We start from the raw sequence: 23,989 nt of genomic DNA, 5'->3' as shown, positions 1-23,989 counted from the left end.
AGAGATAGTAATGGGGGGGCAAGGAAATGGTGGATGAACTGAATAAATATTTTATATCAGTTTTCACTGTGGAAGACACTAGCAGTATGGTGGAAGTTCCGTGTCAGGCGTCATGAAGTGAGTGAAGTTACCATTACTAGAGAGAAGGTTCTTGGGAAACTGGAAGGTCTGAAGGTTGATGAGTCACCTGGACTAGATGATGTACTCCCCAGTGTTCTGAAAGAGGTGGCTGAAGAGATTGTGGAGGCATTAGTAATGACCTTTCAAGGATCACTAGATTCAGAATGGTCCCAGAAGGTTGGAAAATTACAAATGTCACTTCTGCCCAAGAAGGGGGAGAGACAGAAGAAAGGAAATTTTAGGCCAATTAGTTTGACCTCAGTGGTTGAGAAGATGTTGGAGTCGATTGTTAAGGATGTGGTTTCAGTTAGTTGGAAGCACATGATAAAATAGACCATAGTTAGCATGGTTTCCTCAAAGGAAGATCTTGCTTGACATGTTCGTTGGAGTCTTTGGAGAAATAACATGCAGGGTAAAGAAAGGAGAATCGGTTGAAGTTATGTATTTGGATTTTTAGAAGGCCTTTGACAAGGTGCCACACATGAGGCTGCTTAACAAGCTACGAGCCCTGGTATTACAGGAAATATTTTAGTATGTATAGAACAGTGGCTGACTGGCAGGAGGCAAAGTGTGGGAATAGAAGGGGCCTTTTCTGATTGCCTGCTAGTGACTAGTCGTGTTCCACAGGGGTCTGTGTTGGGATCGATTCTTTTTGTATTACAGTATATGTTAATGATTTGGATGATGGAATTGGTGGATTTGTTGCAAAGTTTGCAGATGATATGAAGGTGAATGGAGGGGCAAGTAGTTTTGAGGAAGTGCAGAGGCTCCAGAAGGACTTGGATGAGAATGGGGAAAGAAATGGCAGATGGAATACAGTGTTAGGAAATGGTCATGCACTTTGGTAGAAGAAATAAAAGGTTAGAGTATTTTCTAAGTGAAGAGAAAATTCAAAAATCAGAGGTGCAAAGGGATTTGGGAGAGCTTGTGCAGGGTTAAAAGTTAGTTTGCAGGTTGAGTCTGTGATGAAAGCAAATGTGATGTTAGCATTCATTTCCAGAGAACTAGAATATAAAAGAAATGACATAATGTTGAGACTTTATAAAGCACTGGTGAGGCCTCACTTGGAGTATTGTGAGCAGTTTTGGGCCCCTTGCCTTAGAAGGGATGTGCTGAAACTGGAGAGGGTTCAAAGGAAGTTCATGAGAATGACTTCAGGTTTGAATGTCTTGCCATATGAAGAACGTTGGGTGGCTCTGGGCCTCTATTCACTAGAATGGGGAGTGACCTCATTGAAACCTATCAAATGGTGAAAAGCTTTGATGTGGAGGATGATTTCCTACGGTGGGAGAGTCTAAAACTGGAGGCAACAGCCTCAGAATAGACGGGCATCCTTTTAGAATGGAGGGGTGAATGTGGAACTCATTGTTACAGGCATCTATTAAAGGCCAAGTGTTTAGGTTTATTTAAGACAGAGATTGATGGAAACACAAAGTACACTGCAGATGCTGTGGTCAAATCAACATGTACAAACAACCTGGATGAACTCAGCAGGTTGGGCAGCATCCGATGCTGACCTGCTGAGTTCATCCAGCTTGTTTGTAGAGATTGATGGATTCTTGATTGGTCAGGGCATGAAGGGATACGGAGAGAAGGTAGGAAATTGGGGCTGACAGGAAAAATGGATGTGCCATGATGAATTGGCAGAGCAAACTTGATGGGTCAAATGTCTTAATTCTGCTCCTGTGTCTTACGGTTTTACATTCTAGTCCTTTTGAAATAAATGCTAATATTGTATTTGCCTTCCTTACCACTGACTCAACCTGCAAGTTAATCTTTAGGGAATCCTTCATAATGTCCCTTTGTACCTATGATTTTTGAATTTGTTCTCCATTTAAAAAAATAGTGTATGCCTTTATTCCTTCTACCAAAGTACGCTTCCCTACACCATATTCCATCTGTCACTTCGTTGCCAATTCTCCCAATCTGTCTCGGTCCTTCAGCAGACTCCCTGCTTCCTCAATGTTCCTTGCCCCTCCACCTTCCATCATCGAAATCACTGTATACAATGTGCAGAAAAGCAGTCCCAGTACTGAACCCTGCGGAACATCACTAGTCACAGGCTGCCAACCAAAATAACTTCTCTTTATTCCCATTCTGTCTCCTGCCAGGTATCTTTCCTGTAATACTTTGTTAAACAGCTTCATGGGAGGCATCTTGTCAAAAGGTCTTCTGAAAATCCAAGTAAACAACATCCACTGATACTACTTTGTCGCTTCTGTCTGATATCTCCTCAAAGAATTCCAACAGATTTGTCAGGCAAGATTTCCCCTTGAGGAAATGGTGCTGATTTTGGTCTACTTCATCATGTACCTCCAAGTACCCTGAAACCTCATCCTGAATAATGAACTCCCAACATCTTCCCAACCATTGAAGTCAGGTGAACTGGCTAAATTTCCTTTTTTCTGCCTCCTGTCCTTCCTAAAGAATGGAGTGACATTTGCAATTTATCGGTCCTCTGAGACATTCCAGAATCTAGCGATTCTTGAAAGATTATTACCTATCCCTCCATAATCTCCAGCTACCTCTCAGAATCCTGAGGTGCGGTCCATCTGGTCCAGGTGACTTTATCTTCAGACCTTCCTTTCAGCTTCCCAAGTACCTTCTCCTTGGTAATAGCAACTACTCACTTTTGCCCCCTGATACTCTCAAATTTCTGGCATACTACTAGTCTCTTCTACAGTGAAGATTGAGGCAAAATTCTTAAAGCCCATCCGCCATTTCTTTGTCCCCATTACTATACCTCCAGTGGTTCAATATTCACACTTGCCTCTCTTTTACTTTTTATATATCTGAAAAAAATTCTGGTATGTTTGATTATTGGCTAGCTCACCATCATATTTCATCCTTTCTCTCCTTATGTTTTTTGTTGCCTTCTGTTGGATTTATCAATCTTCTAACTTCCCATTAATTTTTGCTCTATTATATGCCCTCTCTTGTGCTTTTATGCTGTCTTTGATTTCTCTTGCTAGCTGTGGTTGCCGCATCCTCTCTTTAGAATACTACTTCATCTTGGGATGTACCTGTCATGCAGCTTCCGAATTGCCTCCAGTAACTCCAGCCATTGCTGCTCTGCCATCATCCCTGCTAGTGTCCCTTTCCAATCAAATTAGGCCAGCTCCTCTCTCATGCCTCTGTAATACTGATAATACTATAATACTGATACATCTGATTTTACCTTCTCCCTCTCAAACTGGAGGGTGTATTTTATCACTGAATAACTCTGAATTTGGTCAGTAAACTTCTGTTTGCTAAATCAATAAACAGAGGTTTTGCAATGCTGGAAATCCAGAGTAAGATGCATGCACAATGCTGGAGGAACTCAGCAGGACAGGCAGCATCTATGGAAATGAATAAACAGTCAGCATTTCAGGCCAAGGTCTGATGAAGGGTCTCAGCCTGAAACATTGACTGTTGTATTCATTTCCATAGATGCTGCTCGTCCTGCACAGCTCCTCCAGCATTTTGTGTGTATTTGCTGAATCAATGTCCATCAGTACAGTGATCCATTGATTTGAGTTTAATTTAATCGAACATTAGCTTCCTTGCAGGAAATTTTCCATATTAAAGTACATGATATTCAAACAGTTCTTGTTCTACTTATCTAGTTTTTCCATCCGCAGTAGGATATGCTATGCGAATCATACGGGCTTTCCCCTATAAAAGACAAAACAGTAAAGACCACCCCCGCCCCCCCGAGTTCTTCCTCCATATATTCTAACTTAATTTTTATAATGCCCCAGCTTGAATTGGGATGATCTTGAGTTTTGAAATGGCCAGTATTATTGTCTTGACTAATTGCTTTGGTGCCTCTAGATGCCCTGTTTTAGAGAAATGGAGATCCTTGGCACCAGGAGAGGGGTGCTACAGAGGTTTTCTGATTGAAGTTTCTACTGTGCTGTCAATTGTGGGTAAATCTCTCCACTATATTTTGAACAATTTAAAATGCTTTGACATTGAATTACAGTAATGAATCAAACTTTTCTGTTAAGTGTGGGACTTCTTGACAGTCTCTGATTTCAGTAATATCAAGTCCTTGATTAGTTTAAAAAAATTAACTTGAGTGCCATGCTCTTTGTCCTGCACTGAAGTTTCCACTCTCTGATTCTATCTCTGGTCAAGGTTACTTATTTTATCTGAGCTGAATATTAGTAAATTTATCATCAAAGTTATTTTATGTCACCACATGCCAGTCTGCGACTCATTCACAGAACAAAGAAATACAGTAGAACCAGTGGAAAAACTACACACAAAGACTGACAGGCAACCAAAGTGCAGAAGAAGACAAATAATGTAAATACAAAAAAAACTAATAAATAACACAGAGCATGAGTTGTAGAGTTCTTGAAAGTGAGTCCATGGGTTGTGGAATCAGTTCAGTGTTGAGGTGAGTGAAGATATCCGCATTGATTCAGGAGCTTGATGGTTGAAAGGTAGTAATTGTTCCTGAACCTAGTAGTGTGGGACCTGAGACGACTCCATCTTCTTCCTGGTGACAGCAAGAAGAGAGCATTGGCTGGATGGTAGAGCTCCTTCATAATGGAGCAGTGCTCCTTGTAAATGTGTACAATGATGGGGTGGGCTTTTCCTCTGTACTGGACTGTATCGACTATTTTTGTAAGCTTTTCTGTTCTTGGGCATTGATGTCTCCGTACCAGGCTATGTCTGTCATAAATGTTAGGTATATGGCAGGTTCTGTTTCCGTAATCAAACAACTTCCATGATGTCATGGCAGTTGGTGGGCTTCATATTTTGAAGTGCATTAATCATTAGTTTAAATAGAATTGAAATTACAAAATCTGTTACAGATTGAGATGTTAGGATTATGCTTGAGCATTGTCTACTACAACAGAAGCTGAAAAGAAACATATTTAAAACCAACTTAAAATCCTTTACTTCCATCGTTGACAGTTAAGCAGATTTGTGACTCTGAGTGTCGTCTGTTTTCCCAGGTGTTGCACATAGAAGCCAGAGCAGTGAAGGGGTGAGCTCGCTCAGCAGTTCCCCATCGAATAGCCTCGAAAACCAGTCTCAGAGTCTTTCCCGATCTCAGAGTATGGATATTGACAGTGTGTCCTGTGAGAAAAGGTACTCGATATGTGGATAACCTTCCTGTGTAGAGCTATTGTATGGGAACAATAACTGGACAGCAAGGTTTGGCAGTTGTATTAACGTGGAAATGGGCCCTTTGGTTCAACTCATCCATGGTGTCATGTTTGAACAACGTTCCTCTAATTCTTTCCTCTCCATATTTGTATCCAAGTGTCTCTTAAGTGTAATTATTGTCCCTGCCTCAATCTCTTTCTCTAGCAGCATGTTCTATATATGCACCACCCTCTGTGTGAAGAAGGTGTCCTTGCTTCCCTTTTAAATTTTTCCCCACTCACAAATCTATGCCCTCTAGGGTTTAGTTCCTTCCTGAGAAATGGGCTACATTAAGCCTTTTCATGCTCCACTTATTTTGTACACCTCTACAAGATCATTGCAATCTCCTAAACTCCAAGGAACAAAGTGCTTGCCTATGCAAACACTGACCATAACTTGGGCACTTAAGTCCTGGCAATATTTACATTAATATTCTTTGCACTGTTTCTAGATTAATAACATTCTTCCTGTAGTGTTCATTGTTCATTATGATGTGGGCAACTGTAATCTTTCCATGACCACGATTGTCCTTGGCAAATTTTTCTACAGAAGTGGTTTGCCATTTCCGCCTTCTGGGCAGTGTCTTTACGTGATGGGTGATCCCGCCATTATCAATACTCTTCAGAGATTGTCTGCCTGGCCTCAGTAGTCACATAACCAGGACTTGTGATAGGCACCAGCTGCTGATATGACCGTCCACCACCTGCTCACATGACCCTGATTGGGGGATTAAGCAGTCTACACCTTGCCCAAGGGTGCCCTGCAGGCTAGTAGAGGGAAGGAGTGCCTTGCACATTCTTTGGTCAAATATATCTCCACCCCACCACCCACTATAACAGGGTAACCAAAACTATACACAATACTCGAGGTGCAGCATTGTCTCATCCTGTAGAACTGCAACATAATGTACAGTGCTTGTTCTCTTGCCCTGACTGATGACGGTTAGCGTATCAAATGCTCCCCTCACCATGCAGTGCCACCTTGGGTGGATTATTGTTATACACCCAGGTCTCCCAGTTCCCAGCATGCTACCATTCACAGATTGTTTCCTACCCTGCTTTGACAGGACCGTGGTCTGTCATGTTGGAATGGCAGAGCAGACTTGATGGCTGAATGGCCCAATTCTGTTCCTTTGTCTTAAGGACTTCTCCAAAATGTAACACTTCAAACTTATCTGGATCGTAAGAGGTTTTTTTTTGCAGAATTGTAGTTCAAACATTGTTGTTTTTTTATTATTAAAAGTGAGGACTTAATTAGAATAATGAAGCTTGTTGCAGTGTGATAAATATAGATAGCTACATTAGTCTATGATTTGAGATCGTATGGGAATTTGAATAAGTAAATGTAATGTAGGAGGAAATGGCTGTTACAGACAGACTGGACCCTAATAGCATAACATTTGCAATTTAATCAGCTGAGTTATTTACTGGCATGTACCAATAAGAATTTGTGCAAAATAGGAAAATTATAGTAACCTTAAAGTAATAAATTTGTTCTTGGGTATTGCAAATGAAGTACCAAACTTCTATTAGAGAATTGCTGCATTGCGATAACTAAATGATAATAAAGCCAACAATGAAGTTAATGTATGGGTCTATTTTCCATTATAAATGCATTCATTGCAGTTTTAAGATACTAGCTCCAAATGACCAACTATGACTGTTTTATACAGTTGTTTCATTTAAAAGATATGCACAGATTCAAGTTTGTTTAACTTAAAGATACTTCAGTTCAAGTGTTAAAGTGTCTTCCTCTTAAACAGCATGTCCCAAGTGGATGTGGACTCCGGAATTGAAAATATGGAAGTTGATGAGGGTGATCGCAGAGAAAAGAGAAGCCTGACTGATAAGGTACGTTGTATTGGGTTTTCCTAAGTAATTTAAAACATGGTTGGTAAACCTTTGTAAACCAAAGATACCCGAAAATGATTGGTACATGAGACCGGGAGAGACCGAACAAATTTGAGGGGCTGAATGATCTCCTCCTGTTCCTTTAATCTTATTGTGGAGATCTGAATGATGAGCTAATCAGTAATAACTTTTGTTTTTAGGAACAGTCTTTAGCACCGGACGTATCAGAAGAGCAAGCACTTTCACTTATCTGTAAAATTTTCCGAGTCTCCTGGAAGGAACATGACAGGGATGTGATCTTCTTGCCTGGCCTGGCTGCAGAGTTTAAACAGGGCCCAAAAGAAGGTTAGTGCTAATGACAGTAATAGATGTTCTTAAAGTGGAGCCTTGTCAATCTTCAATGATTTGGAAAATTGTAAATATCCTTAATTAGAAGTTAAATAATTCCTGTTTTACTGGAAAACTGCCAACATTTACCATATCACCAACATTTCTTAGCATGTTCATAACTGTTCCAGCCTCAAACACAGGTGCTAAGTTAGAGTCCTAGTGAGGGGTCTTGGCCTAAAACTGTCTACAGTTTTTCTTTTCATAGACGCTATGTGACTTGCTGAGCTCTTTCAGCATGTACTTGCTGCCCATTACACTGCAGAGGTCCTTCATCTCTGTCTGTCCTTGGCCACACACACCTGTAGAAGGATTCTTTGCTTTTTTCATAACAGTTTTGTTTGATCAGTCAGGGTTGTTGGCCCCTGAGCTGAACCCCTGAACTTGGAGGACCAGTGAACTTTGTCATCTGGCCTCTACCCTTTGAGCTGTTCGGCAAGAGTCTACCAAGAGTCAAAGCATTTGGACCTGTCTGTAGCCAGCATAGCTCTCTTGGTCATTGAGGCACGCATTGGCAAGGACGTGGTCCTCTTGGAGGATTTTCTATGTAATTCTCTGTTAATTTAGATGGAGATGTGTGGATATTCAGTGTTCAGAATAAACATTCATTTGAAAGTGGACTTCCAGTCAAAAAAATTTAATGTCATCCACTTAGCATTTGTTTAGGGTTATGTTGGATAGGTACAATTGAGTCATCTAAGCAAGTATGACGCAAGTGCATTGTGCAACATTTCAGAATTCTGGTGTTTTGAAATCAAGTTGAGTATTGTATGTTGGGGTAGTACAGTGGTTAGCATAACACTAATACAGCTCCAGTGACTAGAGTTCAATTCCTTATGTTTGTAAATTTTCCTTATGACTGTTTCCTCCAAGGTGCTCCAATGCCGCCACATTTCAATGATGGGTGTAAGTGTTAGAAAGTTGTGCGCGTACTATGTTGGCATCAGAAATGTGGCGACACTTGTAGCCTGACCCAGCACATCCTTGGACTGCGGTTATTGATGCAAGCAATGCATTTTACTATGTTTCAATGTACATCTGACAAATCAAATCATTAATCTTTATGAAGTATTTTTTTGCTTCTAGTATTTTCAGACTGGAAGGACTTAATTGGCCAGATTCTGATGGAGGTTCTGATGCTGTCCACTCAAATGCCAGAAGACAACCCATTTGCCAGTTTGACTGCCACATCTCAGCCTATTGCAGCTGCTGCAAGATCACCTGACAGGAGCTTACTACTTAACCCTTTGTCAAGTCAAGGAACAAGTCCTATGTTTTGTAGTCCTGGTTCATTTGGTGCCAGTTCTTTATCAAGGTACATCTCAAAAGTCCTGAAATTTCCTTTTCTATTTATTGATTTTTACAATTAAAAAAATGTTGAGATACTATATTTTGTCATTTAAATGGAGCTATCTGTGATAGACAACGTGGGGATAGGCAAGACAACCATTTTCTTAATGGTTTGTTTTTCTTTGAGGTTTCTACACTTAACTACTTTTAATGTATTATAGTAAAACTATATATTCAAGTTGTTTGAAAAAGGCTTTTGAATTTTGATCTTTTGTTTTTCTCTTGGTTAAACTTAAATATGATCCCTTTGACTTTAAGACATCGAAGCAGAATGAGGCCATTTGGCTCATCCGTCTGCTCAGCTATACATTGTTGATTTATTTTCCCCTCTCAACCCCATTCTCCTGCCTTCTCCCCTTAACCTTTGACACCTTTATTAATCAAAAATCTGTCGACCTCTGCTTTATTTATTGACGTACAGCGTGGAATAAGTCCCTCCAGCCCTCTGAGCCATGCCACCCAGCAATCCCATGATTAATCCTTGCCTAATCACGGGACAATAACCAATTAACCTATCAACTGGTATTTGGACTGTGGGAGGAAACCCACGTAGTCATGGGGAGAACGTACAAACTCCTTACAGGCAGCGGCGGGAAATATACTCAGTGACTTGGCCTCCACAGCTGTCTGTGGCAAGAGATTCCTCTTTACCTCTGTTCTAAAAGGGTTGGATTCTGAGGCTGTGCCCTATGGTCCTAGACTCCCCCACTATTGGAAGCCCTTTGGCCTTTTTCATGTTTAGCATTTTGTCTTGTTTCTATAACTGACCTTTGTAATTAGTTTTTTTCCTTAAAAGTCGAGAATATGGCTGTTAAGGACGCTCTCCAAATTATCATTACTTTTATATTAGTGCGCTCTGGTTTACTTGAAGATTTGTTTGTTTTTAGATTGTGTAGTGGCTAAGCAATCATGATTTGCTGTGACTATCCAGGATATTTATACCAGTTGAGTTTAACAATTAGAATAATTTATATCCCTAGTATGTGTAGAGTAAATTTAAATGTGTATGGTTAATCAATAGAGCTATGCAACAGAGAGAAGTTCAACTGATTTATTTTTAGAACTAATGAGACTGCAACTCAGAAACTCTTGCCTTCTTTATCAGGTTCCTTTTTTCTCCAGCCCTTTGCCTTTTCCACCCATCACCTCCCACCTTCTTATTCTGGTGTTTTCTAGTCCTGAAGAAGGGTCTTTTCTTGAAACGTTGACTGTTTATTTCCATGGATGCTGCCAGCCCTGCTGAGTTCCTCCACTAGTCTCTGTGCATTGTTTTTGGGTGTCTGATTGATGCTTTAGTCATGTCTGTCTTGAAATTGGTTTTAAATCTAAACTATTTTCCCCAGCACAGCAGAAACGACACTAGGCAATTGAGGAAATATATTTATATGATGGATATGTAATTTAGCTGTTGGTGTAGGAGAGGAGGGAATGTGAAAGCATCTGTGCCTTGGGTACTTTGATCATGTATACTTTATTTTCTTAAACTTTAAAAAGCTATAATTGAAACATGGAAGAGTTTTGATGTAATGTTTTGCAAAATCTCATTTATTTGGCTAATTGTCATAAATGCTGGGGGTTGTGACTTGATGTCATCCTGCATTATGCAACAAGTATGGTAAAACAATCTACGACATGGCCTAAAGTCTCAGTGATATTTTCTTGAAGGGTCAAAAGTGGATGAGAATGATCCTGGGATGTAAGGGTTAATGTACGAGGAGTATTTGATCTCTCCGGGCCTGTACTCACTGGAGTTTAAAAGAGAAGGGGATCTCATTGAAAGCTATTGAATATTGAAAGGCCTAGACTGAGTGGATGTGGAAAAGAGTTTCCTAAAACCAGAGGGCACAGACTCAGAAGGATGTCCCATTAAAGCAGATGGGGTGGAATTTCTTTGGCCAGAGGGTGGCAACTCTCTGGAATTCACTACAGACATGGTGGCCACAAAAAAACAGTCAGCTGTGAAGACTAATTGGGCATATTTTAAGCAGATTCTTGATTAGTAAGTGTCAAAGGTTATCGGGAGTAGACAGGAGAATGGGGTTGAAACGGATAATAAATCAGCTTGATAGAATGGCAGAGCAGACTCAATGGGCTGAATGGCCTAATTCTGCTCCCATGTCTTAGAGGAGGAAGATAATGCTTGAGTGAGACTTGAAAGCATTCTTAAACTAAATTTGACACCAGGCCATGCAGAAAATGGGTATGGTATGGGTAGAAAAGTAGAATTGAAGAAGTGTCTTGGGTAGAAGACGCAGAATTCCAGAACTTTGGGCTTTGACAGCAAATGGAAGAAAATGGCAATGAAACGGAAGAGAAGTAGTCAGGACGTAAATTGCAAATATCTCCCACGGTGATGTGTAAAACCTGCCAGTTGGGTATAAATCACACTTAAGCTTGAGTGGTATATGCACAGCTTTGTATTTTTAATAAGCAATAATTCAATTTATTTTTCTATTTTGATCCAGTGATTACATGCCTGTGGCCAATTAGAGATTAATGCAATTTTTCCTGAGAATATTTTCCATTGTAATTGTAAAGTCATGTCTTTGTGTTTTTTAAAAACTTCTTAAAAATCATGTTATTCAAATTTTAACTAAATTTCTGATTTTTTTTTGTCTGAAAAGATGATGTTCATTGAGGGAATGAGATGCATTTGATTCTTTGCTTTTGATGTCTGCAAAATCCTTGTGGTGTAAATTGGATCTAATCCAATTTCATTCAGAAGTTATTTTCTTTTTGTGGCTGCTGCAATTTCATATCAGGGACCGATTTGTTACTAGGTGTTGATCATTTATTTGCTTCGGTATTAAGCTGCAGAGGGGTTTCTTGCAAGCAATTTGTGTCAGTGACAGTGATGTCCATTATTGGTGGAAGAAGTGTAAGACGTGTTATTTTAAGTGACTGCACATTTCGCGATCAGTCGTGATGAAATAGCTTTGTGACTTTTTTAATATTGTCAGAATATTACAAAACCACCTGGGAATATAATTGAAATGATACTGTGCCTCTGTATAAATGCTATTGCATGTGAATTTGCAATTTTAGAATCACAGCCTTATTAATGTTTTACATGCTGTATCATTTTTTTCCATTCTTTCTGATTTCTGTCTTAATGTTCTAGTCTGTATGGAAGCAGCCCAAGTTTCCGATTCCTTTCAGCCGGCCAACACTCCACGACTGCTGGCAGTGCCACCCAGCAGCCTAACTTTGCCAGTCACGTTTCATTGACTCCCAGTTCTCCATACCAACGCACCTTCGCTACTTGTCCATCCTCGACTCAAGCCTGCTCTTCAGGACAACCATCTTTCACCGTGAGCTGCCCTCCCCCATTCTCTACTTCTCCCAGGCTAAGAACTGTTGGTACCAATATATTGCCGGTTGCCTCTGTGTCTTCTAGCCCACAGACTGTACCTAGTAGTCCTTCAGTCCAAATGAGTTCTCCAAGACAAAGATCTTCCATAATGGGTCCACCATTATTTCCAGTAACTTCTACAGTTTCTCGCTCCTCTCCATTGAACCAGCTACCTTCTAGGTATTGTGTTTATTAAAAAAAAATTTTTGGAGGGAAAAAATCTTGTGTTAAACTTTAAAATTACTTGACAGAGGAACATTTATTCTAAAAATGCTCATTCTTGCAGAAATTAAATATATTTGCTTTATTATGAGAATTTAAAATTTTTGATTCCTAGTAGTGTGGCTTTATGGATTAAATACAAAACTTATACTTCCAAGCAATTTGCATTTTTGTGTAAGATTTGCTATCTTTTGGGTAGAAATAGCATTTGAAAATGCAGCAAACTTGAGAGGAAATTTAAGCAATGCAATTCTTCATTGCATTTTGTGAAAGTTAACGTTGGTATTGGATGATTTTGTACCACTTAAAATAAATTACTTTCACTGTTTGAGTACTTTCAATATGAAAGGACTAAATTAGACACAAATTTCATGATGTGTGCCAGTGACTTGCTTCTGATTCCGACAAGGTGAAAAACATATTTAAGAACATATCATGGATTCGGAGTAACTCTGAGAAATGATTGACTGAAAGTAAGAGGCCCTATTTCAAGAAGTAATGTGATGAGGTGTCAAGTGTGTGAGGCCTGATGAAAGGATGGGATTATTGCCAGGGAGATTTCAGGAAACGTTTGCAGATTGGATGGCAAATTTTTTTTAAAAAAAGTTAAATTAAGAAACCTGTCAAGCTAAAATAGAAAGCAAAAATTCTAAATTGAGGAATATAAAATGTTTCAAGCTGCATTTTATGTAAGATATTGCATGAACCATTTTATGAATAGCAAGCCACGGTAGAACAGATAATTGGACTGCATGCTATTAAATACCAAAGCATTTCATCATTGTTCACTGAGGAAATTATCATCTGCTTTCCTAGTCAGCAATAGTCAAAAGCCTGACTACTATTCTATGCTCCTGAAACAATGACCGGTGAAACTGGTGATTGCCTGCCAAGGATTCATTGGAAATTAGATTCATGCCTGGTGGAATGTAATACATGTTCTTAAAGGATTCTAAATACAAGCCTAATTGATAGGGGAAACAAGCAGCTGGCTGAACCAGGAAAATAATGAAAGCACCTGAAAATCAACTACTAAGGAGGTTGCCATGGTTTTGAGGGTGGCGGGTCAACACAGTATTGTCTGCAATGTTATATTTACCTGCCAAGAAAATTTGAAGTAGTGGGCAACTAAACTGGTACTCAGGACTGGGAAGTTGATCAGAGGAGTGGCTGAAGAGACTGGACAGTTTACGCAGAAGAAAAATGAGACTTGGGTAATGATTTTAAATTTAAGAGGAGCTGCGAGGGTACACAAACAAAGGTATTTGCCGTGGATGTAAGTTTAGTGGAATGGATAAGATATTATCAGATTTAACTTAGAATGGTTCTGAATGTGTAGGGAACATCCTCCTGAAGAGACAGTTGAGGGCAATTTATATTCAAAGTATTGTAAGAGAGTAATGCAGATAATGTGCTCAGTTTAAAACACTGGTCAAAAGGGAACAGTACAGATGGACAACAAGATTGGAATGGATGGAGTGGGCTGAAAGACCTGTTTCTGTGCTGTAAGATTGAGTAAATCAGCTGGAGAAAGGGAATTATTAGATGGTCATAATAAATATAAGATGAGAGACTTAAATGAAGGATTTTATTGGCAGAATTGATTCAAAAATTTATCGTTGAGTTTTCACTGTTTCGTACAGTTAAGCTTAGAACTTGCACCTTAATTGATACAGTATTTCTGACTGGTCATTTCAAACTTTTGAAACAGTTACTTTAATACATTGCTGTTTTGGGTGGGATCTCTGATACTCTGAAAGGTACTTTAATTGCTTAGTGGCATGTGAACATTTGCCAAAATTCAGTTTATTACTTTTTCTAAAGTTCTTATATCCTTGTGCTTTGGCATTTACAAAAAACAAGGACCCAATTCATCTGATTTGGTTAAGGGTGGTGACAATTTTGTGATGTCATCTAGGATGGAAGCTGATAGTTTACCTCACATCAGCATTCTATAGTATCTAAAGAAAACCTGAAATTTGATTTCTAGTTGTTTGTGTGTAACTTGGAATCTTTATCACTCAGCTGCATTATAGGTGATATTAGCAGAAGCCAGAATTACTAAAACCTGGTTTCACTTTTAAATGGCCTATTTACAAGACCCGACATATAAAATTATTTTTAACACCTGCTAGAATGTGGTTTGGGCATTATGGGGAAGTGCAGCATTTAAACTTTTGCATTTAATATAGATACTGAGCTCTATTTGAACTTCAGTGTGAAAAGTTGAAGAGCTGAGTTCCATTTATAATACCCCAACTGTGTATCTTGTACATTGTGATTTATTTTGACATTTTAACAGTGGCTGTTGTAGGTTTCCTGAATGAACTTAACACTCATCTCTCTCAATCTTTGCTCTGGTAGTATATACACCAATCCCTTTTCTCTCCTCCTCTACGCCCTTTCTGATTTACCAGAGGACAGCAGTGATGATGATGCTGATGATGAGGAAGACGATGTTGATTTATCTAGCGTGCAGTTTGGTTCCAGGTATCCATTTTTCTGGAGCTGGCAATGTTTATTATAACAGCATGGGTTTATGCATTTGGAAGTGTAACTAACAATATGTGATTTTTTTTGTACTGCAGTAGCTTTTAACTTGTCCTCTTCACATTCCTTAGTTCACTTTTTTCCATTTCCTACTGTGGCAGATTAACACTGTAGACCAGGAAATAAGTGAAGTTTAGAATGGTATAACCAAGTAACAGTAAGATTCTTACAGCATATTCATAACCTGCAAGCCACATGAAAGGAGGTATTTATTGTAAGTTCCTAATGACTCATCATCTGCTGTCTTTTTGAAGAAGTTAATTGCACGCTATCATGTTACAAGCTAAGGTACATAGTGTATTGGAAACTAATGATCCATCACTTTCAGTGCCCTACATTGGTTCTGTAATTTGTGTACTTCAAAAATAAAATGATGCTTCTCCCAGAGGGGAGTGTTACAGTAACGGTGAATCGGTTGTGCAAGCACAGATTTTCAGATTTTTTCTTGTGATTAGTTGATTTATTTGTAACAGGCTTAAGAAAGCTACTATTTTCTAAATTGAACACAAATAATTCTTATTAGACAAATTAATTATAAGCATCATAATTTTCCAAAAGCTTAAAATCTAGGAGGTCTCAAGTTGAACTGAGATGAGAAGGAATTTCTTAAAACCATGGAATTTGTAGCTGTTGACAGCTGTGAAGGCCAAATCATTGACTGCAGTTAAGGTTCTTGATTAGTAAGGAGCTAATAGCTACAGTGAGAAAGTGGAAGAATGCGATGGAGAAAAAGGGGAAAATGAGCCTTATCGAATAGTAGTTTATTTTCTTGGTTGTAAATTAAGATTTCCCAATTTCAGTTGGGTACAATTTTTCCTATTAAGATGAGAAAACCCAATTTTGGGTTTTGAAGGCTAGCTAGTAACTTTTGGTGTGTGCTTGCAGTGCAATTTAAATGGAGATCTTGTAGATGAATACATTTCCTGTTTGTTGGGTAGAAGGCAAAGTGAAGCTGGAACTTGGATTAATACAGGTGACAAGTGTTTCAATCAAGATGCCATCTAATCTCATTCAGTACTTGGGGAAAATGAGAGGATTGGTGGATGCAGCAGTCTTTTTAATGCTGTCTTAATTTCCAAAATTTTGCAAACTTTAAACCAGATCTTTCTCTCTAAGAATCTTGCATGTAACATGCTTTGAGCCATTACTATATGTGAACTTGTAGTGCAAAATTCAGAGTAGATTTGTCATACTTGATAAATTTGGACAATCCATTGTAGGGAGTGGTACTTCTGAGGATGGGTTACATTTTCTGCTCAACCTGAAATAGATAGGATTTGTCCTTTTGGCTTTGTAACCAGAATTTAACTTAACACTCCAAACTTCATCTGAGTATGTGTTTGATGTTTTAAGCTGATAATTTTAAATACATTTTGCAAAATAATGCAAAAGCCAGTATTTGTGTTTCTGTTGCTCAAACAGTTGTTCCTCTTGAGCTTACTTGTGAGATTGCTGTGTGCCTACGGATAGCATGCATTTAAAAAGTTGGGTCATCATGATATTTTTGTGTTATCTATCTTGATTTCTGTAAGACTGCTGTAAAAATAACAGTTTGGATTACCTGACTGTCACTGTAACAATTACATTTCTTTCAAACAGCAATTTGACTGGTTATGCAGTAGTTTTTAATGTGATCTGGAGCGTGCAAAGTATCTTTTTTCCCCCCCAAAAAAAATTTCTGAGTTTTTCCCTACTCCCCTTTTCTCAACATGACAACTTTCGTATGTGTTCTTCTATATAGGGTTGTTGAAAACCTGGCCAAGGGTGGTTGTTGCTGTCTTCAAAGGACCTCTATGAGAAAATACATCTTTTTGCTAACAGGCTTCAGTCTGTTAAACTTTAGTTACCTTTTTTTGGAAAGGGAACATCTGATTAGTGTCTCATTAGATTTTTTTTCTCTCTCCTCTCTCTGTTCAGAACTGGGTTCTGGACTATAATGCTAGATGTTTTAGTAATGGTATACATGTTACTTTTAGTTTGGATTTCTTCGTGAGTCCGGTATTCAAATTCTGTGGATAATTCTAGATTCAACGTAATTGCTTCAGTGTATCTGCACTGTGTTTGCAAAGCATGGAATGCTCTCACTGGCCAATACCATTGAGCAAACTACTTAGAGATATAAATTTTCACTTATTCCTTTTCAGTGTGGGTACGACTGGAACTTGTTCAGAGTCTGGCAATGATCGTTTCACAATTGAAGCGTGTAAGGAGACGGAAATGTTGAACTACCTCATCGAGTGCTTTGACAGAGTTGGAATAGAAGAACGGAAAGCTCCAAAGGTATATTACTAAATAACACATTTCCTTAAATCGCTCTTGGTAAAAATCACCAATCAGCCTCTCTGATTGAGCCATTAGACAAGTTGACCCCATTTGCTTTTCATTGCTGGTGGTCATATTTAGAGGTGCCATTATATGAGGCTCCAGGTTAATTTAATCAGAATTTCTTTCAGTTGTCCTGTAATGCTGGCAGAGGAAAGAATTTGGATCGAGTGAAATCAATAAAGCTGCAACACCACAGTGATCTGATTCTTTTGACATGCTAATTTCATTGCTGGAAGCCTCTAAATATATTTGATTGGGAGGGAAGAGAGAAAGTGAACGTGGAATATCTGATGGCAGAAATCTTAACAGGACTTGAAGCCTTTTAAATGGACTTTTAAAATAAAAGCGTGCCGTTTAGATCAGAATCAGGTTCATTATCACTGAGATGAGAAAATCTGCAGATGCTGGAAATCCAAGCAACATGCACAAAACGCTGGAGGAACTCAGCAGGCCAGGCAGCATCTGTCAAAGAGTAGTCAAAAGTTTCCGGCTGAGACCCTTTGTGCCCTGATGAAGGGCTTTGTCCCAAAGTCGATGTTTCCTCTTTCCCATAGATGCTGCCTAGCCTGCTGAGTTCCTACACTATTTTGCGTGTTACTTTCATTATCACTAATATAGGTCATGAAATTTGTTTTGTGGCAGCAGTACAGTGCAATATATAAAATGTACTATAAATTGTAGATATTAAAAATAATGAGTGTAAAAAAGGGCCAAAATAGTGATGTTCATGGGATCACTGTCCATTAAGAAATGTGATGGCAGAAGGTAAGGAGCTGTTCCTAAAATGTGTGAGTGTGTGTGTTCAGGCTCTTGTACCACCTGTCTTTTATAAGTATTTTTACAATCTACAAATTCAAATAACAAAGCATGGTCTCCCAAGTGGCTGCTGTGCTGATGATTAATTGGCATTTAAAAGCTCTTCAGATCACTTGTCTCTTAGTTGCCTCTTTATCAGCTACCTTCGAAGGAGGTAGTTGATTGTTCGGCTTGCTGAAAGACATTGTGGGATAAAAACCAGAATTTAGGTCCAGCCACACTTAGGAACTGGAACGCGGGTACTTGCAGACAGTAGAGAATGGCCAAGAGCAATATCTCTTGTCATTAATTGGAAGTATTTATATGACCTGTGCCAAATTCATTGCAGGTTTTCACATGCGGCAAATATTTTCTAAAGAGTAGTAGTTTAAATTATATTGGTTTGCCGAGATTAATTACATTTAAACGTGACAGTGATACTTGAAAAGTAACATGTACAGAAATGTTGGAGGAACTTAGCAGGTCAGGCAGCCTCTTATGGAAAGGAATAAACAGCCAGTGTTTCAGGCTGAGACCTGTATTTGCAAGGCTTTTCAATGAACCCCTGATGGCAGCTGATATTTGAAGCAGGGAACACGAAGTGACTTCAAAGAGCAACGGCTAACTAAAAATACACTTCACTTCAGTAAACATGTTGACTGCATCCAGTTTAATGCCACTTGATTTTTGGTTAATTGCACAACCTAATGTGTAGTAGGTAGCATACTCACTGACTTTTATTCAGTATTCAAAAATAAACTACCAGTCCTGCCACAGCATTGACACACTTCTGATAATTAGTTACCGTGTATATGTTCTTGTGGAATAAATTAAAGAAACAGCAAAAATATGAATTAACAAATTGTTGTTCAATGATTTTCTGTGGGAAGGGGTATTTAACATTTGAAAGTGGAATCTTTTTAAGTCCATAGCGCACTACCTTTTGAAATTGTTGCACTTGAATGAGTGATTGCAGAATGTTTAAATGTAACCAGACATTTCTAAAATGTTTTCAGATGTGCAGTCAACCATCTGTGAGTCAGCTGCTCAGCAACATCCGATCCCAGTGTATTTCCCATACTGCTCTTGTGCTGCAGGGAGCCCTCACACAGCCAAGGTTCGTTTCTTGATCAATTTATAAATGCACTTCTGTTTTTATTTCATCATCATCAGGTGCCGTGTCGTATGATGTGAGTGATAATGGTCTTTGTGACCATGATTGTTCTTGGCAAACTTTTCTACTTCTGGACAGTGTCTTTACAACAGGGGTGACCCCTGCCATTGTCAATACTCTTCAGAGACTGTCTGCCTGACATCAGTGTTTGCGTAACCAGGAGTTGTGATGTGCACCAGCTGCTCATGTGACCATCACTACCTGCTCCCATGGCTTCACGTGACTGATCTGGGGTGGAGATGCTAAGCAGGTGCTACACCTTGCCCATAGGTGACCTGAAGGCTAGTGGGGGGGGGGGGGGGAAGGAGCACCTTACAGTCCCTTTAGAGGAGCCATATCACCACTGCACCACTGTAGGTTTTTTATTTGCCTTGGTGAATCAAACCAATTGACCGTGTGTGTAGAATTCTTGGCAATCTGAAGAACACAATTCACAGGATTGTATAATTATGTATTTGGACAAGTAACTTGGATTGGTAACACAAGTTCAGATCCTGTTGTGACTGAGGAATTTAAGTTAATGAGGGTGAGTAGGAAGGCAATCTCGTACTGGCCATAATATTACTGAATTAATGTAAAGGCAGGTCAGTGAGTTACACACACAAACTGCTGGAGAAACTCAGCAGGTCAAGGTAGAGTTTATCATGTACACAAGTAAATGGATGCACAGGCTTAATGAAACACAACTGCAGCAGCATCACAGACCCACTGCATTAGAGATGCAACATTCACAAAAAAAACAAATACATACAAAATTATGCAAAATTAAATTACAATTGGGACACCAAGTTGTAATGCAGAGTGGTCTTATTGTTATACTGAGGTAATAATTAGATTATGTTGATTGGCTCAAGAAATGAGAGGAAGATAAAAGGTAGCAGTTGTTTCACCTGGTGGTTTGGGACTTGAGGCTTCTGTATGAAGGTGGCAGTGCCCAGATAGTTGGGATGTGTGATTGATGTTGCCTTGAGGTAGTGCTCAAGATACTTTTGATGGTGGGAGGAAAGTGCTAAGCTGATCCACACCTTTACTACGGCTTGCCTTCCTTTGCATTCAAATCGCTGTTACAGGCCACGATGGAACCGGCCAAGTTCAAGTTTAATTTTCATTCTGCCGTATATGAATACAGCCAAATAAAAGTGTTACTTTGGGGCTAAGGTGCAAAGCACAGTACCAACAGTCACACACAGCACAAGGCACACATAAGATGTAAGTAAAATAAAGTCACACAAAAAGTCCAAGATCTTAAGTCCATGAATGTTGGAGAAATGTGCAGTCAGGATACTTTCAACATTATGTCTGTAGAAACTTATTAGTGTTTAGTGTGCAAGACCACCATAACCTTCCAAAAGATGCTGTTGTGGCTTCCTTGTGATTGCATCTATGTGCTGGGCCCTCATCCAGTATGTTAACACCAAGAACCTTAAAGCTGCTGATGCACCAATACACACTGGCCTGTGTTTGACCTCTGCTTTACTAAAGTCAACGATTAGTTTCTTAGTTTTACTGATGTTGAGTGATAGGTTGATGGTGTGGATCACTCGGGCACTATCTGCTCAATGCCAGTGTTGGTGAATTTGTATATGGCATTGGAGCTATGCTTAGAGAATTGAGTAGGCTCTAGGTGCATTCTTGAGGTGCAGCTGTTTTGAGTAAGATGTTACCGCTAAAATCCAGGATCAGTTTGAGGCAGATGTTAAATGCTGGCCTCTAGCAAATTTTAAGAAACTTTAAAATCGTCCCAGTATATCTATTAACTTAATTCTTACTTTGAGCCATGACTAGGTTTGTTTTTCTCATGGTGGGGTGGGGGTTGTTCAAATTCCATTCTCATATCTAGTGGATAATACCAATCTGAGATTTGGAAATGTCATGTAGACTCAGTGACCACTTTATTAGGTATACCTGTCCACCTCATTAATGCAAATATCTAATCAGCCAATCATGTGGCAGCAACTCCATGCATAAACACATGCAAAGATGGTCAAGAGATTCAATTGTTGTTCAGACCAAACATCAGAATGGGAAGGAAATGTGATCTAAGTGACTTTGACTGTGGAAGGATTGTTGCGGCTTGACAGGGTGGTTTGCGTATCTCAGAAACTGCTGATCTCCCGGGATTTTCACACACAACAGTCTCTATTGTTTTCAGAGAATGTTTAAAAAAAACAAAACAAAACCTCCAGTGAACAGCGGTTCTGTGGGCAAAAACGCCTTGTTAATGAGAGAGGTCAGTGGAGAATGGCCAGACTGGTTCTATGTGTCAGGAAAGACATGAAAGACATTAGCTCAAATAACCATGTGTAACAACAATGATGTGCATCTCTGAATGCACAGCAGGCTGCCTGGTTCTTGAGACTGCTTTGCCCTTCAGTAATATGGCAGAGGTATATCTCTTCTGTGTCAGTTCCACACAGCCCTCAATTTCTTGAGCTTAAAAAAAATTATCAATGTCTCCTTCAAGTGCCTCCTGTAGTCTAGTCTCTATCATCCTCTCAGATAGAACATCGAGCTAGCAATTCGGCCTCGTAAAAAAAAAAGACAAAAATGCTGAAGAACCGGCAAGGTTGCCACCTGATGTACAACAAGGCATGGAAAAGAACAACAACTACTAGTCATTCATAATAGGGCAACTGTTGCATCTCATAATCTAATTCAATTCTGGACTGCACTGAGCGTTAGCATTTCCTTAAATAACGATTTCCAAATACCTGTAATTCACTATATTCCAGCTGCTTCTTCACTAATTTCCTATACAAATGTAACCATACTTTTCCCTTTTTAAACTCCAATCCTGAAGCAATAGAAGTTACTGAGGCCGCGATCAGCTGTGAGGCCAAGTCATTGAGTATGTTAGAAGTGGAGGTTGACGGGTTCCTGATTAGTGGGGGAAGGGAGAATGTGGTTGAGAGTGTTAATAAATCATCTGTGATTGAATGACAGAGTGGACTCATTGGGCCAAATGGCCTAATTCTGCTGCTATTTTTTATGGTATTAAGGCCTCTCAGAGCAGTTCACCTTTGAAGGGTAGGATTGCTGATTAGTAGATAGGAAATGATATATAAATGTAACACGGAATAGCAAATAATTGAGTTTCTTTTATTTACAATTGAGGTTATAAAATAGTTTTTATGCTAATGGAATAATAACATTTTCTTGCATCTTACTATCATTAGTGTTTTAATAATGCTGGTATTCTGGAACAAAGCCAGAGACTAATTCTTGATGTAAGTAAACCTTAATGGCTCTCTAAATATTCCTGTGCAACTACTTCACATTTTAGTAAAGCAAGTCTTACTCATGGAGTTATTACAAAAGTTAATGAGGGGAAATAGGGATGTGGCGGGGAGCACTGAAAAGAGGATGCTGTCCAAGTTGCATGCCATCTTGGACAATGATTCCCATCTGCTCCATAATGTACTGGTAAGGCACAGGAGTACATTTAGCCAGAGACTCATTTCACTGAGATGTAACACTGAGCGTCATAGGAAGTCATTCCTGCCTGTGGCCATCAAACTTTACAACTCCTCCCTCAGAGTGTCAGAGGGATCCACCTTGATCCAATAGGCTGGTCCTGGACTTACTTCCACTTGGCATAATTTACTTATTATTTAATTATTTATGGGTTTATATTGCTATATTTCTACACTATTCTTGGTTGGTGCGACTGTAACGAAACCCAGTTTCCCTCTGGATCTGTCACTTGGTTGGCACATTCCTTCCACACATTCACTCACACACAAACGTTGCCTTGTCATTCTGCTGTCATTGCAGTGAGTATGCGCACTTCAGTGTCTTCCCTGCTATAGTCACGTAATGAACCCAGTTCTCCCTCCGCATTGCTACATACATTCGGAGTCACACACCAAAATTTAGTTTAGTTGTAAACTGAGCTGATGGGCTCAGGTTGGCTTTTGGCATCTTTCCCGTCATACACAGCAGAATATTCTATTTCTTTAGTAATAGGAATGTGTATACAGTGTTTGTATACTGTATTTAAGGTAGATATTTCTAATTATTTTGTAATATTGTAATTACACTGTGGGGTGCATCATATTCTAATTCATGTGTAGTCTTGTGTTACCTTTGTTGGTAATTAAAGATGACACGTCCTACTGCCTAAAAAAGAGCTCTTCACCCTCAGTAAGGGACAGTGATAGGAGCTGTGAAGAGTTCACACTGGACAAGAATTAAGTACGGAGCTATTATGTTTACTTGTAGATATCATTTTGTAAATGTTGGCATTTCTCCTTTCACTATTTTAACTATTTTTTGTAAGTTTGACTTTTGATGCACCTAATAAACGCCCTTGAACTGAAGTGCGAAGTGACTTCAGCCACTTTGGTCATAGCACATGTATCTAACACATGGATATATTTTCCACAGATCCTTGTTACAGCAGTCATTGCTAGTGCCCTATATGTTGTGCCGGAATCTTCCTTATGGATTCATTCAAGAGCTGGTTAGAATGACTCATCAGGACCAAGAGGTATTCAAACAGGTGAGTTGAAGTAAGGCTTGGGTTCATCAATTCCTACCTTCTGAAAAATGTCAAATTTCCTTCATTTTTGTCTCTTGATCAGAATGCTGTAGTTTCAGAGACTAATACAAAGCCTTGTCCACTTGCTTTTCTGGGCAGCACTGACCACATGCTTTTAAATGAGGTCTTAAACTAAGGCTTCTTCTTGGATGAATGCAATAGATGCTGTGATACAATGT

General features: G+C 39.2%; 1 protein-coding gene across 4 annotated transcripts in view; it reads left to right on the top strand.

The window, feature by feature from the left end:
* ube4b (ubiquitination factor E4B, UFD2 homolog (S. cerevisiae)) overlaps positions 1-23,989 on the top strand; it is an 88,743-nt gene that overhangs the window by 24,490 nt on the left and 40,264 nt on the right. The window contains exons 1-9 of one of the 4 annotated variants that reach the window (XM_059952244.1): positions 2,488-2,500; positions 3,937-4,031; positions 5,073-5,208; positions 7,028-7,115; positions 7,316-7,460; positions 8,589-8,817; positions 17,121-17,256; positions 19,113-19,213; positions 23,657-23,771. In XM_059952244.1, coding sequence (XP_059808227.1) covers positions 5,177-5,208; positions 7,028-7,115; positions 7,316-7,460; positions 8,589-8,817; positions 17,121-17,256; positions 19,113-19,213; positions 23,657-23,771 — 846 coding nt within the window. In that variant the 5' untranslated portion in view covers positions 2,488-2,500; positions 3,937-4,031; positions 5,073-5,176. Of the gene's footprint in view, positions 1-2,487; positions 2,501-3,936; positions 4,032-5,072; positions 5,209-7,027; positions 7,116-7,315; positions 7,461-8,588; positions 8,818-17,120; positions 17,257-19,112; positions 19,214-23,656; positions 23,772-23,989 lie in introns of those variants that run through there. The other 3 variants (XM_059952243.1, XM_059952242.1, XM_059952241.1) reach the window with 3 other exon arrangements.

The sequence above is a fragment of the Hypanus sabinus genome, chromosome 27, assembly GCF_030144855.1.
Source record: "Hypanus sabinus isolate sHypSab1 chromosome 27, sHypSab1.hap1, whole genome shotgun sequence".
NCBI lineage: Eukaryota > Metazoa > Chordata > Chondrichthyes > Myliobatiformes > Dasyatidae > Hypanus > Hypanus sabinus.
Note: the sequence above shows the minus strand (reverse complement) of the source record. Positions and strands in the feature narration are given on the sequence as shown.